This window comes from Camelina sativa, chromosome 2 (assembly GCF_030686135.1).
Source record: "Camelina sativa cultivar CO46 ecotype springtype chromosome 2, ASM3068613v1".
Lineage (NCBI taxonomy): Eukaryota > Viridiplantae > Streptophyta > Magnoliopsida > Brassicales > Brassicaceae > Camelina > Camelina sativa.
In genome coordinates, this window is record NC_141881.1 from 18,513,718 (window position 1) to 18,528,660 (window position 14,943).

General features: G+C 35.1%; 4 protein-coding genes across 6 annotated transcripts; 1 reads left to right on the forward strand and 3 right to left on the reverse strand.

The window, feature by feature from the left end:
• Positions 1-302: 302 nt before the first annotated feature.
• On the reverse strand, positions 303-2,209 carry LOC147948827 (uncharacterized). The gene is made up of 2 exons (XM_087468761.1): positions 1,064-2,209; positions 303-518 (listed from the first exon to the last, which is right to left on the reverse strand). Exons 1-2 carry the CDS (start codon positions 2,207-2,209, stop codon positions 303-305), a joined length of 1,362 nt encoding a protein of 453 aa, XP_087324887.1.
• Positions 2,210-7,052: 4,843 nt separating this feature from the next.
• On the reverse strand, positions 7,053-8,838 carry LOC104725123 (adenylate kinase 3). Its single transcript, XM_010443731.3, has 6 exons — positions 8,513-8,838; positions 8,070-8,215; positions 7,870-7,989; positions 7,617-7,784; positions 7,447-7,536; positions 7,053-7,350 (listed from the first exon to the last, which is right to left on the reverse strand). The coding sequence occupies exons 1-6, from the start codon at positions 8,634-8,636 to the stop codon at positions 7,249-7,251; spliced, it is 750 nt and encodes a 249-aa protein (XP_010442033.1). The 5' UTR covers positions 8,637-8,838; the 3' UTR covers positions 7,053-7,248.
• A 13-nt stretch (positions 8,839-8,851) lies between these two features.
• On the reverse strand, positions 8,852-11,566 carry LOC104725133 (argininosuccinate synthase, chloroplastic). Its single transcript, XM_010443741.3, has 9 exons — positions 11,427-11,566; positions 11,225-11,286; positions 11,075-11,135; positions 10,796-10,937; positions 10,488-10,536; positions 10,190-10,372; positions 10,013-10,087; positions 9,752-9,937; positions 8,852-9,664 (listed from the first exon to the last, which is right to left on the reverse strand). Exons 1-9 carry the CDS (start codon positions 11,509-11,511, stop codon positions 9,023-9,025), a joined length of 1,485 nt encoding a protein of 494 aa, XP_010442043.1. The 5' UTR covers positions 11,512-11,566; the 3' UTR covers positions 8,852-9,022.
• Positions 11,564-14,541, forward strand: LOC104725142 (cycloeucalenol cycloisomerase). 3 transcript variants are annotated; one of them, XM_010443751.3, is made up of 8 exons: positions 11,564-12,036; positions 12,142-12,278; positions 12,376-12,459; positions 12,749-12,790; positions 12,974-13,084; positions 13,187-13,378; positions 13,619-13,716; positions 14,053-14,541. In XM_010443751.3, the coding sequence occupies exons 1-8, from the start codon at positions 12,027-12,029 to the stop codon at positions 14,228-14,230; spliced, it is 852 nt and encodes a 283-aa protein (XP_010442053.1). In that variant the 5' UTR covers positions 11,564-12,026; the 3' UTR covers positions 14,231-14,541. The 3 variants fall into 3 exon arrangements, with proteins under 3 accessions (XP_010442053.1, XP_010442060.1, XP_087341751.1); XM_010443758.3 differs by lacking the exon at positions 12,749-12,790; XM_087485625.1 differs by lacking the exons at positions 11,564-12,036; positions 12,749-12,790 and having other exon boundaries at positions 12,058-12,278.
• Positions 14,542-14,943: the final 402 nt, after the last annotated feature.

Here is a 14,943-nt window from a genome sequence, read left to right on the forward strand (position 1 = left end):
ACTTGCAACCATAGATTTCTCCTTTTTTTGTTTCCAATAGATTTTTTCATTTTTGTATGCAGTGGAAAGTTCTTGTCGCAATCGTGGAATCAGGTCTCGTTCTAAACGTCGAAAGCTTGACATGGCTCTGTTTAAATGGTAATGTAGTACATCTATTTGTTTAGCAGAATTCATATTGTTTTTTCGTTTACAACGAGCCATGTAAGTGCGACAATGCCGTATTTGGTCAACAATAGTGTGATGATGTTGGTTTTTGCAAACGTTCCAACCTTCCTTTACATAGTTCTTAAAGCTCGCCACTTCTAATAGGCGCTTATCAAAATGAAAAGATTTTCGTAAGCATGGGTCATGATAACCAAAACGGAGTACCATTGGTCTGTGATCAGAACCGTAAAAGTCAAGGAATTCCGCCTCTTCTCTTGGAAACGTAGCATTCCATTCTGAATTAACCAAGACTCTGTCCAAAGAACACCTAACTGTGTGTGAGTGCCTTTAACCAACCCAAGAGAATCTGTCTCCTGTAGATTTTAAATCTGAGAGATCACAAATGGACATCATATGTCTAAAATCTTGAAATGTCCAGTTAGCTCTTAAAGGATCACCAATTTTCTCATTGTTAGAAAGAATTTCATTAAAGTCCCCAACCAATGCCCATGGTCCATCTTTAGACTGAGATATTTGTTCCAGATAATCCCAAAAGAAATGTCTTTGATCTTGAATAGGATGACCATAAACACAAGACAATTAAATCTGGAAGTTATTATACTTAATGTTTACGTCAATGATTCTAGCATCCTTATAAATTTGGGACACTGAAAGACTGTTTTTCCATAATAAAGCTAAGCCACCACTCCTACCATAAGGGGGCACTGTAGTTACATTAGGAAATCCTAGAGAATGAGCAAAGTCACAAACCATAGCACACTTATTTAGAGTTTTAACAAGAAATAACATATTAGGTTTATAAATACGACAAATACTATGTAGAGAAGATTGTGTTAACGAGCCACCAAGACCCTGGCAATTCCAAGAGATGATCATCATGGATGGAACAATGGGGTACCGGGCTCCCCGCGCCTCTGTCTATCTCATTGGTTGCATAACAGGAACGAGCAGATTCAACACGTTCCTTCTTGCGGATATGGCACAGGACCGCCTGATCTTCAGCAGCTTCCCATTGTTGGTAAAAAACTTCAACAGCCACCCTCTTACGCTTCAAACTCTTTAAACATGTCTCCACAATTGGAGCCTTATCCTCATGAACAGAAGAAAAGGTGTCCCTAAATTCTCTGCTGAACTTGGCATGTAAGTATCGTAGTCGCTCTGTCGTGAGTTCAGTATCCTCGAACACACTTGGAGACTCACTGGGAGGAGTGGAACTCGGGCCAGCACCCGGAGACGAGAAATAATTCTTCAACCCTGGTATTGTTTCAAACGGATCAATGGTTTGAAGGGTATTGGCTTCAGATAGAACATTCTGCTCGCCAGAGGGGCCATCCATGTTATTGTCAGTATCATTTGGAGGTTCCTCCTGGTAGAAATCCGCATCATCTCCATTCAGATCACACTCAGCCACATCATGTTTCAGCGAACCACATTTTGAACAGAACTTACGAAGTCTTTCAAACCGATACTTGATGATAGTGTTATCTCCCACAGTGAATTGGAAATTACGCTTAAAACGCAATGGCCAGTCTACATTCCAATCTATGCTAACCCTTACAAACTCCACCATATGGGCATTTTCATCAAAATCAACAATGTCAACTGGTCCTAATTGGTTACCCACATACCTGGCCATGTCATTAGAGAGATAGAGAAGTGGAATTCCCCTGATTTGAACCCAGAACAGTATTATCTTCAATGCCTCATCAGTGATGTTTGGGTGCCAGCGGTGAACCGACAACATCCATTCATTGAAGGACCAAGGTCCACGACGTAACACCATGTTAAGCGATTCCTCCGATTGGAACACAAATAAAGCTTTTCCAGGCCCTAGGATTCGTCCAATCACAGTACCTTCGAATCCCCAAATTCTGGGCATATGACCGATCAACAGATTCTGCTTGCGAGGGTTCACTGTTTGTACCACCAATGAGTAGCGATTAGCAGTCACAACTTTAGCAATGAATTGGGGAGGCAACAGAACCGGTGCATCAGTGATGCCCAAGTCCATATCTTGGAGAGATTTTCTGATATAGTCACTCATTTTGTGGATTGTAGTAGGAGAGAACAGAGGAAGAGTAGTTGTGAACAGAATCGAGAGGGAAGAATTGCCAGGAAAGGAAGGATTCTACAGTTTGGTCCATGGCGGTTTCCCCAAACGGTTATCCAACAAGATAAACGGAAAGGAGAAAAACTGCCATGTAACTGTTCTGGCAGAGAGAAACCGACGAAAATTAAAGTCCTTAGACCACAAAATTCAATTGGAACAAAACTCCAAGAAGGAGAACAAGAAATTTTTTGATAGAACTGGAGATCGCACCCAGGATCGTCCTCAGAGAGAAGCGTCGCCATAGGTGTTTTTCTAAAAAGAATTATGTATCCATTCAGAAGAAGAAAAAAATAGCATATAAGATACTTATAGATAGTAACTATTACTTAAAGATTCAATTCAAATACTTATAAAGTTTTCTAATCTTTAAAAAATTATATTTACGATGGTATATCTATCTTTTTTACATATATTAGTTTGAGTATCTTATTATATAAAGCTTGATGTCAAAATTAATTATTAATGAGATCGTGACATGTGTTAGTTGTATTGATAAGATATTGACACGTGTCCAGATTACTGCTTAACATGATCGCGACATGTGTCGATTTAACGATCTTAGATTTTGACATATGTCTAAGTTAATTGTTAGAAAAATAAATTATAAAAATATTTACCAAAAAAAAATCTAAAAGCAAAAAAGAAATATTTACCTATCACCGTAAAGAAATAAAGCATATGTCTTATTATATAAAGATGTATATTAAGTGGTATTTTATATCAAATCCAAATCTTAAGTACATTAGAATATATGAACAAGAAAGAGACAAATACGAATCCTGCAAGATCAGAAAACTTTGCTAGCAAAAGAAAAAGAGGTATTATGAGTGATGATCAAATTGCTATGATCAAAAAGATACTTGCAGATGAATCTCATATACGGCTGGATTTAACTATGCTTCATATATGGGTAGACAAACTAAGTCAATGTGTAAGTATAATATTTATATAATATTACACATATTTTCGACTATTTTCACCTATCTGACTATTTTCACATCTATGAATAAGATACATCTTATTATTACTTTATTTTATTTACTGATTTTCATTGTCTAACATAGTTTACCAAAATACAAGGTTCCCAAATTACAACTTCGCAACTTAGACAATGGTAAGGACTTTTATTCTATTTGTCTTATACAATTTTAGATGACGAATCTACGTAATATCAATATTTGTTTATTCATTTTTTTTATTTTAATTTAATTATGTTGTAGCATTTTTAGATTTTAGTTATATTATTTAGTTAAATTAGATTTTCTTATTAGAAATTCGTGATATTTTAAAATATAATTTTTTATTATTTTGAGTTTATTTTTTATTTTTCAGTTAACGATATATAAGATCTTCATTTATTTATTTTTTTAAATAATTATTTTAAATTTCTTATGTAGTAGTATTTTTTTATTATTATTTTAGTTTATATTTTATATCTATAAATTATCTAGGACTTCTATATCATTTTTTTTTCTTTTTCTTTTTTTGTCACAAGGACTCCTATAGCATTGTGGTTATATATATATATATATAATTTTTTGAACTGTCTTTTAATTTTTCAAATTTTTATTGAATTGGTCATAAACTCATTGCAATCATGTAGATATTTTTTCCTCTGCTTTTCATCCAAAATATTTTTTGAGTAAACAACTTTAGTGGTTAAACAAACTGTCACTACAAATTTTAGTGGTGAAAAGAAACTACATCAAAGTGAAAGTAAATAGATAAAAAATTGTTTAATTTTTTCACATATACATTTTATAGGTGGTGATAAAGAACATATTTTAACAATAAAATATTTTAGGGTGTAAGAACACATTATTAGTAGTAAAACAGAGAGTAAAATTGTATGTGAATACTAATAAGATGACTTTTTGATCGGTTGATTATATGTAAAACATTTGGTGAATAAATTGTAGAACGTTTTTGAAATTTGACAATAATAATATTCATAATGGTTAATGTTTAAAAAATATTTTGGTGGTCGATAATTTAGCTTTAGTTTATTGTAAAAATTGTAATAATAATTTCAAAATATAAAAATATAATTTAGTGTATTAAAGTAAAAACTTCTTTCTAGCTAAAAATATTTATCTATTTATTTTTGGAAAATATATTTTACTTAAAAAAACTATTTATATATTTTTTTTAAAGTTTTAATTATATTAAATTATTTGAAAACCTGCATGATATGCGGGTCCTAATCTAGTATTCTTATAAGTTTACATACATAATTCATAAGAGATTTTTTTTTTTGTTATCATCCATGATAGGAGAAGACAAGTTTTGGCCAACCCATATATAATAATTATTACTTAAATTCCAATATTATATCCACATTTTCAATTTTACGTCTTTATATATTATAAAGATTAACTTTAAAGTTTGTATTTTTTATAGTTTTGCAATCATAACACTGTAATTCATAATATACAGTTTAAATTTAATTTTATGACTCTTTAGTACTGAACAGTGATTAATTAACAGTACCACTAGATAATTATATTCATTTTCATAATTTTAACACTATATTTAAATTTTTAAACAAGTTTATTGATATAATAATATCAGTAAATATAATAATATCAGTATTTTTTTTTTAATATTTAATGATATATAACGTAGAATATCTCTATAAATTATTCATAAAATATTATATACTGTATAATAATATCATTAATCAATTTTAATTTCAACAATATGTGTATTGTGTCTTTAAAAAATTAATTTATGTATCTTATTTTTTTTCACTATTTAAATTTTGCTTCACACTAATGCATATTACGTTTTTTTGCTCTTCCCTATGCTCCGGATGGTTTGACACATTAGATGTTATTGATAGTTAAGATTCACCGCTACCATCACATCCATATGATCTTTACGCTGATTAATGTTGTTTCAAACACACATCATCTCGTCCAAAATACATGAAGATTATCTACCTTTGCTTGAATGTTGTAAAGTTCATTCATATGAAATGCATTAAAGTTGCATGGTTTTTGTGTTATTAGCGCATCTCCATATAGATTAAGATACGTTGATCCTACTATGACACGAGCTTTTAGTTGGTTAATATTAATATTAATGATATTTGTTTTAATTCAAAACATTTTATAAAAAATCTTAAGAGCTAAAAAATTTGATATCACCCACTATAATTCTATAGGAGAAGACAAGTTTTGGCCAACCCAAAGTTAAATTTTGATAATTACCATATCCACATTTTCATTTTTATGTAACAATGACTAACATAATTAGCACCAGATAATTTATTTTAATAAGTCTTTAAATTAACTTTAATTTTTAAAATAACACTAACAAATATTATAAAATATCACTAATATTATCATTAATCAATTTTAATTCATAAAAATATTTATGCCCCACAAGAAAACATATTTATTGTGTTTTTACCTTATAAAGTTTAATCATGTACCACATACTGTTTTTTCCACCATCTAAAATTGTTTCACACCGCTTGTTTTGTACTTACCCTGCATATACATATTTGTTTCTTATCATAATTGAGTAGATATTAATTGAATATATATAATATAATCAAACACATATATACAATGAAATCGATAGTGTAAATTTTTACTTATCGATGCTAGCACCATCGACAACGATATCACTTCTTCTATCCATAGTGGATAACAATCACCGGAGTTAGTAATGCCTTTTAACAATGGTAGATTTTTTTATTCCGTAAACATTTTTTTTTTCTTTTTACTTTTATCAAATTTTTTGATTGTTTTCTCTAACTTAATAATTATATATGTTAGATTTGCATGAGTCTTGAATTTCCTGAAAAAAACTCCGGAAATCAAAGTCACGATCTTCAAAATTGTTATAGAACTTCTTTTACTAGTAGTTGAGAAGATATAACAGTCCAGATCTTCACAAAAAATTGGTTGGTAAAAATCCACAAATATGTTACTTTGAACAAATTCTGATAAGTTGGTAACCTTTCTAGCAAAAGAGTAACAACTTTCAAGGATATTTTATGTTAAAAGAATTTGTGTGTGATATTAGTAGCAATCTGGCTTTGTTATTAAATTATCCTCCAATATATATATATATATATATATATATATAATTCTATAAGTTATAAAACTAAATAAATATATAATGTTTTTGGGGTTCTCAATAATACCACTTCATACAATTTGAAATGTCATACTAAATAAATAAATGAATCTTTAAATTTATACGTTTTAGGTTTCAAATCTAACATATAATAAGATTCATAAGTGTGTGAAGTGACTTTAGTGCAGTGGCCAATGGTAAGTCCTAAATGCACAAGGCACCATCACACGAGGGATCGAGTCCCGCTCCCTACGAATGTAGGGATTTGGCTAATGGGCCGGCCTATTGTGGCCTAATGGTTGAAAAAAAAAAAAGATTCATAAGTGTAATTCAACATAATTTTATACATAAAATTGCAAGAAAACTTACTAAAATTTCTCGAAAACTTAGTGAACCTTCGAAATGTATCTTAATAATTTATAATCTGTGAAATTATGGTTTTGGTCTTGTGTGTGGTTTTTTACTCTTTGTCTAGTAAGTAGAAAACACACATCACAATACTTTATGGGCCAGGGTTTTAGAAAAACAAAAACTGTAACTATGTATTGTGAGTCTGCATAAAGGTTCCTGTGCTACGTAGGTGTTTAGTAGAATAACTGAAATTTATTCAAAAGTTTTAGTATTAATACCATATCATGAAGTTCATATCACATTCTAATGTTTTCAATGTTCCAACATATTACTGTCATTTTGATTTTTTGTTTTTCTTTATTCACCTGACATTGCCAGTCGCAAACAATAAACCTTAGTGAAACACTGCACAAAACTGCAGCAAATGTTGCTCTTAAGACAAAAGACATTCCGGATGGGGAACAAAACCTCAGGAGAGTTATTTAAGAGAAAGAAAAAACGAGAGATCTCAATTCTCAAACTCATTTCAATTTTCATGTAGACACAACCTTCTTCACCACTTTCGTAACCTCTTCCGGGGCCTTCTCTGCTGGTATGTTCACCAGATTACCCTTCTTCGCGTAGTAGTCAATTACCTGCAACAACAACAACAACAACAACAACAACAACAACAATCAAAATCTCCAATACTCCTCCTCACTCAAGCTCAAATGCTTTAAGGGGAAACTTACCGGTTGTGTCTGCTTATGGAATGCATCTAGCCTTGACCTAAGAACATCCGCATTGTCATCTTTACGTTGAATCAATGGCTCTCCAGTAACCTAGCAAACAATGAAGTTAATTCATCAAGTGTTAGGGGTTTTGATGAATTGATGAATCAGAATAAGATTGTTTTCCTTACATCATCGACTCCGGGAACTTTAGGAGGAGCGAATTTAGTATGATAGCTTCTTCCACTTGAAGGGTGAATCCACCTTCCAGTAATTCTTTCTTCCAGAACAGAATCATCGATCGCAAAATTAAGCACCTTATCAATCTGAGCTCCCCTTCTATTAAGCATCTCATCAAGCTACATAATTTCATAAAAAAAGGTCAGAAGAACATATTTCCAGAGCAGATACACAAAGGACCGAGCACAGAAAAGAATCAGAAACCTTCTGAGCTTGGGTCACGGTCCTAGGGAACCCATCAAGAATGAAACCTTTCTGACATTTAGGTCTGTTCATTGCTTCATCCATGATACCAACAACCAAGTCATCAGAAACAAGCTCTCCCTGGACATAAAGTTACGATTCAAAAACTAAACACATGAAAGCTTAACAGAAACAAACCAAGTGTGTGTTGTTTTTGTTACCTTGTCCATTGCCTCCTTTGCCTTAACACCAAGAGGGGACTTAGCAGCAACAGCAGCTCGAAGCATGTCACCGGTAGACAAATGGCACAAACAAAACTCATCCTTTATGACCGGAGACTGTGTACCTTTTCCTGAACCAGGTGGACCTGCCACAAAGCAAATCATAGTTAAGCCTAGAGCACAAACATTAAAACAGGTAAATTCACATTCTTTCTTCAACTATGAGGAACATCAATCTTAGGGGTTAAACAAGAATCTGAGCTAAAAATCATCAATCTCTTCACTATGATCATCAGATAAAGGATTAGGGGCAGTAGCAAAAATGCAATTTTTGCATACTAAACAGGTAAAAATCGGAACTTTCACTACACAATTCACAGAGATCACACCACCGAAGTGACAATTGAGTGAAAAATTTCAGAGATCGAAAGAGATAATTTTACCGATGAAGACGAGACGTTTGTCAGGCTTAGAAGCACATTTCATACGGCGAAGAAGCTCAGACATGAGATCAACGGTCTGAATGTCTTCCATATCTACAGAAGAAGCCGCACTGCTCGTCGCCATAGTTCGTTCGTTGCGTTCGTCTCTTACAGAGGAATTAGATTTGGTCTGGTGGTGGGTTCTCTTTTTGAAGTGCGTGTATAGAGGATTCGATGCTTCCAATGTTTAGTCTCACCATTTTACGATATTACCCTTCACTATGCCAACAACTACAAGGCCCTGCCCCAGGGGTTGGTGAATGGTGTGTGATACACCCGACCCAACCTTGAAAACGAGTCTTTCTTTTCTTACTATAGCGCACATTTTTCATAATTGCATAAAAATCAATATTTTACCAATAACAAAGGAAACAACAACATGCTAAAGGATTCGTGTATAGAAATGATTTCAGACCAAAAACATTGTCAAGAGCGACCCTCAAATCATGACAGAGAGACTATGGAACACATTTAGATTCCCTTTTCAAGCATGGCTCTAACTCTCATAGGAAGACCATATAACCGAATGAATCCAGCTGCATCCGCTTGGTTATAAATCTCACTCCCTTCAAACGATGATATGTCCTGTCTATACAGACTAAACGGACTTTGTCGCGCCGTCACAGTCACACTCCCTTTGTACAGCTTCAGTCTAACCGACCCTGTTGTCTTCTCTGTTATCTTCTCCATGAAAGCGTCCATTGATTCCCTCAGTGGATCAAACCATCTTCCCGCGTAAACCATCTCTGCGTATTTGAGTGCTAAAGAGTCTTTAACCTGAATGGTCTCTCTGTCCAATGTTAGTGATTCTAGTTCTTGGCAAGCTTTGAACAGAACTGTGCCTCCTGGTGTTTCGTAGACTCCACGAGATTTCATTCCAACTAGACGGTTCTCTACCATGTCAATGCGGCCGATTCCGTGTTTCCCGCCTATTTTGTTTAGTTCGGAGAGAAGTGTGGCTGGAGAGAGAGTCTTCCCGTTGAGTGATACCGGGACTCCTGATTCTATCCCTATCTCGATGTACTCAGGCTCATCAGGAGCATCTTCAGGGTCTACACTCATCATGTACATATCTTTCTTTGGCTCATTTGCAGGATCTTCCAAAATATCTCCCTTTCAATCAAAGACAATATCCAATTTCAGAAAGCAGAACAAACTTTATTAGGAATAGAAAAATGTAAAACATGTTAGTGTTGTTACCTCATGACTGAGGTGCCAAAGGTTCCTGTCTCGGCTGTAAATAGATTTCTTTGTCACGGGAACAGGAACGTTATGCTTCTTTGCATACTCGATAGCATCTTCTCTGCCTTGGATTTCCCATTCTCTCCATGGTGCCACAACTTTAAGTTCCGGGTTTAGTGAGAAGAAGGTGAGTTCAAAGCGAACCTGAATTAAACATTAAAACCAATGTAAGAAGCCTTAACAATGTAAAGGCTTTTAGCACAACATTCCGTAGCTTACCTGGTCATTGCCTTTGCCAGTACACCCATGTGCAACCGCATCAGCTCCAACTTCTGCTGCTACATCAACCATAGCCTATCATATAGAAGCTTTGTTATTCATTAAGAACACTAAAGATCTCGGAGGATTAACTATGTGATTCCATCATCTGCACCGATAAGTTCTCAAAAATGGTACCTTTGCAATGACAGGACGCGCCATGGAGGTACCAAGCAAGTATTTTCGCTCATAGATGGCACCAGCTCGAAGACAAGGGAATATGTAATCTTTCACAAACTCTTCAGTTAGATCCTTAACGACCAACTGAGAAGCACCACTGGCCTTGGCCTTTTGCTCTAAACCCTCCAACTCTTTTAAGCCCTGCAGATAAAAAAACATTTAGGACAGGTGAAGAAGATACTATACTACAATAAAAACGTACGAGAGAAAAAACATGTTTTCAAGAATCAAATAATTGGCAGAGTTTGTGATGTACCTGACCAACATCTGCAGTAAAGCACACAACTTCACAGCCATAATTCTCCCTAAAAACATGGGAAACGCAAAGAGTCCAAAGTAAGCCGACAGATGTTAACGGTTATGTAAACATCATGAAACAAAAATCATCGCTCAAAGCATCTAAAAACAGGGAAATCCACAGCCTAGAGCTAGCTACTAATACAAGGTTTTAGATCTCTATCTTTATTACTTGACTAGTACAACACACAAACCATAGCCGAGTCATATAATTTATTGAAGTAATTCATGTTAGAGCTCCAGAAAAAGAAACGAAAAGAAGCATACTTGAGCCAAGGCACAATGACAGAAGTGTCTAAACCTCCACTGTAGGCAAGAACAACTTTGTTGAGTTTCCCACGAAGCCCAACACCCTTTGCATCAGTAGCCACCACACCATTTCCATCACCAGATAGAACAGCTCGAATAGCTACAAATCAAAAAAAAAAACTTACTGTTACATGACTTATGTAGATACAAGATAATCATTTGAAGACTCAAAAAGTTACAGACAGAGACAATACTAATTTGCTAAAGTGTTTCTAATAGAGTAGGAACTAAATTGACCTTGATTCTTGCAACTGCGGGAAGCGGTGACTTGATTGCTAACAACGACATTGCCTAAAAGCTGCAATTACCAAAAGGAGCCATTTTTTTTTTTTAACACAAATTGAGACGAAGTTTCAGGAGCAAAACGCCATTGGTAGACAAGGGTACCTCTGGAGCTAGTGAAGTGGTTCTCGGGAAAGCTACATTGTGACATCTGAAGGGACCTGACGCTGCGATTAAAAATCAAATATTAATTTATAAATCACAAACTGATGGTTTGAAATTATAGGATGGTATTACACAAAGTCTATAAATCAAGAATAAATGTTTGAGAGCAGAGAGAGAGAGAGAGAGAGAGAGAGAGAGAGACCATAGGCATAGTGGGGAATACGGAAAGGGAGAGCAGAGGAGGAAGAAGGCTGAGGAAGAAGAGAGGTCGCAGTGATTTGAGCCATGAAATTAATTTAGTCTTTTGTCTCTTCTCTGAGTACAAAATGATGTTTAGAGAATGTCACAGACGCACAGTGGTTGGTGGGTTGGGTGGGGTTCTGGCCTTGTGGGAGATGTTGACGTTTTGCCACTAGGGTTTTTGTCCAAACTTGTACAATAGTAGGATATATCATTTTCAACCTTTTTTTTTTTTTTTTTTTGTTCCTAAAATCATTTACAACTTTTCATATATTTACATTCTACTCACAAAAATTCAAAATTACATTTACAGATTCCAACTTTGAACCTTTTTCCATTTACACATTACATTTACATATAGTAGTGTAGTAACAAAACAAGTGTTGAAAAAAATTGGATTTGGCTTACGGAGTATGAGATAAAGCCGATGATGTCATAAATTAACGGTAAAATATATGAAAGGGGTCACAAAAGCGTGCAGCTGCCACGTGACCTTTGATTCAGATCTTTTGGTGGGTCGCTCGTGATACACTCAAGTCAACATCGGAGCCAGCGAGCGATTATGTCATCAGGTAAAAACAAAATCTAACGCCGACGATGTCTCTCTCTCTCTCTCTAATCTCTTCTTCTGATTCGAATCTCTCTGGTTACCTTTTTCACCTGATTTATCGATATAGGAAGTTCATCACCGCCGCCGAGCTTGTGGCTGGCGGCGAATCCGAGTAAGAGATGGGGGGAGCTCTTCTTCCTCTTATATACTCCCTTCTGGCTCACTCTCTGTTTAGGCATCGTTGTTCCTTACAAGCTTTACGAGGTCTCTCTCTTCTTTACTTTGTATTCAACAGTTCATTGTTTTTTATTTTTTATTTTTTATATAAAGAGATCTGACGATTTTGATGTGCTTTGTATAGACATTCACGGAGTTGGAGTATCTGCTTCTGGCCTTGGTTTCTGCTGTTCCTGCTTTCCTCGTACCAATGTTACTCATTGGAAAGGTTTCTCTACTTAAACACAGCCTCTGTCACCATTTCACCTTGGACTAGTGTTGCTGCTACTTTTACTAGTATAGGTTGAAGATACCAAAACAGCGTTATTGTACTTGCTTGATTAAAAATTGCAGAGATCTTATATGTTTAGCTGTGTTGACTTTGTTACTTTGTTGAGAACTTTGCTTTCACTTGTTTGTCTAGTCTATGGCCATAATCATCTACTTGCGTCCAATTGAGAGTATACCTCTAATCCTCTTCACTCAATAATCAATATATATATGCATTTTTTGCTCAGGCTGACAGAAGTTTATGCTGGAAGGACCGCTATTGGGTTAAGGCAGGCTTTTTTCTTTTCTTTCTTCTATGTGCAATGTAGTTTTACACTCTTTATTGGATTTAAATTTAAGATTGAGATGATAACTTTTGATTTTAGTTTGATCAAGGTTAGTGGTGAGAGTTTTCATTCTCATGATTCTCATTTTATAGTTGTATTGATTGGAACTTAATTATACTACCACAGGCAAATCTCTGGATTATTGTTTTCAGCTATGTGGGAAATTACTTTTGGACACACTATTTCTTTAAAGTTCTTGGAGCGTCTTATACGTTTCCGTCATGGAAAATGAATAATGTAAGCACAACAATATTAAGTGGATTACTGTGTTCTGTTGATTATTTTTCTTGTGTCCATGGGCTCATTGCAGGGTATTTTTTGTGTGTGTGTGTTGAACAGGTGCCTCACACAACATTCTTCCTAACACATGTTTGCTTCCTCTTTTACCACGTTGCATCCAACATGACTCTTCGAAGGCTACGACATTCCACTGCTGATTTACCCGATTCTCTGAAATGGTGTTTTGAGGCTGCATGGATACTGGCGCTTTCTTATTTCATTGCATACTTGGAGACTATTGCTATTGCAAATGTATGTTTTGATTTCTTCATTTCTATGATACTTCCTATAAAAATTTCACAAGGCATCTTACATCGTGCTTTATCAAATAGTATAAATTTCTTTTGTAATCTGCCTTTTTGTTTTTTTTTGGCTTACTTGTAATCTGCTTAGAGGCTATGTTTATCTACTTCATCATGCTAGAGTCTTGTTTGGAAACTAAGCACTTCACGATAATTGTTCATATGTTTTGTTTGTTTTCAACGTGTGCAGTTTCCTTACTACGAGTTCGTGGACCGAAGTGCCATGTACAGAGTTGGATGTTTGTTCTATGCCATTTACTTCCTCGTGAGCTTCCCAATGTTCTTCAGGTAAAGAACAGCCTCAAGCCATAGTTTTCTATATTACGAGTTTCCTTATCTTCACTTCATAGAAACGGTGAATCTTTTTAGCATCATGACTGTTGCATATCAAAACTTGAGGAAAGCGATAATTGATTGCTTTATCTAGAGGGTATTAAGAAATAGGAATTAGAGACATATGTGGAGAAGTTCTTTGAACCATTGTGTCATCTCTGTGATATGTTTTCATCTCTCGACCTCTTGACCTTTCATTAGTGTTATCTTTCCTTCCTAAGTTTTATCACTTTCTTACTTAAATGTCCTACTGTTTTCTTATGCATTTTCATAATTGGTGGGGGTTTGCAGGATGGATGAGAAATCAAGTAACGAGTGGGATTTATCCCGAGTGGCTGTTGATGCTTTGGGTGCTGCTATGTTGGTAACTATCATTCTTGATTTATGGCGTCTCTTCTTGGGACCTATAGTTCCTTTACCAGAGGGACAAAGATGCCTAGAGTCTGGATTACCATGGTTCTCCAATTGACAATTGAAAGATGGGCTGCTTCCACCAATTCAGGGAATAGCATTGGACTGAAAGAGAAACCTGCGCAAGAGTGTCCGTGAAAACTTTAACGGAATGGGGAAGCAGTTAATGCGATTTTGGGCATGTTTCTGAGGTTTTTCTTCTCCCAGATGACTGCTGCATTGTTGTTATTTTTTCAGTTCCTCCTTATGGACTTGGCAAAGATATCTCAGAACAGAATGAAATTTTTTTTGTTGTGGAACTGGTATCGATGTATTGGTCTGTCCTCTTAAGTTTGATATAACATAAAGGCCACAACACCATTTGATGAACCAAAACTTCACATAAAATGGTTAAATCTCATCATATGAAGTATCTAAGGGATTCTTACTTCTAGAACCTCCTTCCTCATAGCGTTTGTTCCATTGTTGAAGTACCCTTATGGTCACTGACTCATATGGGACGCTGGTACATACCTGCTATATAATCAGAACACTAATCTCTTTTGACCGTTTGGTTTTTTGGTTTCAATAGAACCCATCAACATTACCAGGATCAACATTACCTGGTCCTGAGCGTATCTGAAGCCATCCATGATTCCTCGAACAAGTACACGTTCTCTGCTCTTTCTCCGTAGACCGTTCTCAGTTTAATAATGAGAGATAGAACAAGACTGCTCTCTGTTTTTATAATCTTTACATCAAAGAACAAATCTAGGAGGAATCCCTTAATCT

Excerpts from the sequence above, each read along its gene's own strand:
- LOC147948827 (XM_087468761.1), bottom strand. The coding sequence starts at position 2,209 with ATGAGTGACTATATCAGAAAATCTCTCCAAGATATGGACTTGGGCATC. Across the intron at positions 519-1,063 it reads ACAGAGGCGCGGGGAGCCCG|GAGACAGATTCTCTTGGGTT; the intron begins GTACCCCATTGT and ends TAAAATCTACAG.
- LOC104725123 (XM_010443731.3), bottom strand. The coding sequence starts at position 8,636 with ATGGCGACGAGCAGTGCGGCTTCTTCTGTAGATATGGAAGACATTCAG. Across the intron at positions 7,990-8,069 it reads CAAAGGAGGCAATGGACAAG|GGAGAGCTTGTTTCTGATGA; the intron begins GTAACAAAAACA and ends CTTTATGTCCAG. Across the intron at positions 7,351-7,446 it reads TCCATAAGCAGACACAACCG|GTAATTGACTACTACGCGAA; the intron begins GTAAGTTTCCCC and ends TTGTTGTTGCAG.
- LOC104725133 (XM_010443741.3), bottom strand. The coding sequence starts at position 11,511 with ATGGCTCAAATCACTGCGACCTCTCTTCTTCCTCAGCCTTCTTCCTCC. Across the intron at positions 10,537-10,795 it reads GTCATTGTGCCTTGGCTCAA|GGAGAATTATGGCTGTGAAG; the intron begins GTATGCTTCTTT and ends CCATGTTTTTAG. Across the intron at positions 9,938-10,012 it reads CTGGCAAAGGCAATGACCAG|GTTCGCTTTGAACTCACCTT; the intron begins GTAAGCTACGGA and ends TGTTTAATTCAG.
- LOC104725142 (XM_010443751.3), top strand. Across the intron at positions 13,379-13,618 it reads AGACTATTGCTATTGCAAAT|TTTCCTTACTACGAGTTCGT; the intron begins GTATGTTTTGAT and ends CAACGTGTGCAG. Across the intron at positions 13,717-14,052 it reads AGCTTCCCAATGTTCTTCAG|GATGGATGAGAAATCAAGTA; the intron begins GTAAAGAACAGC and ends GGGGGTTTGCAG.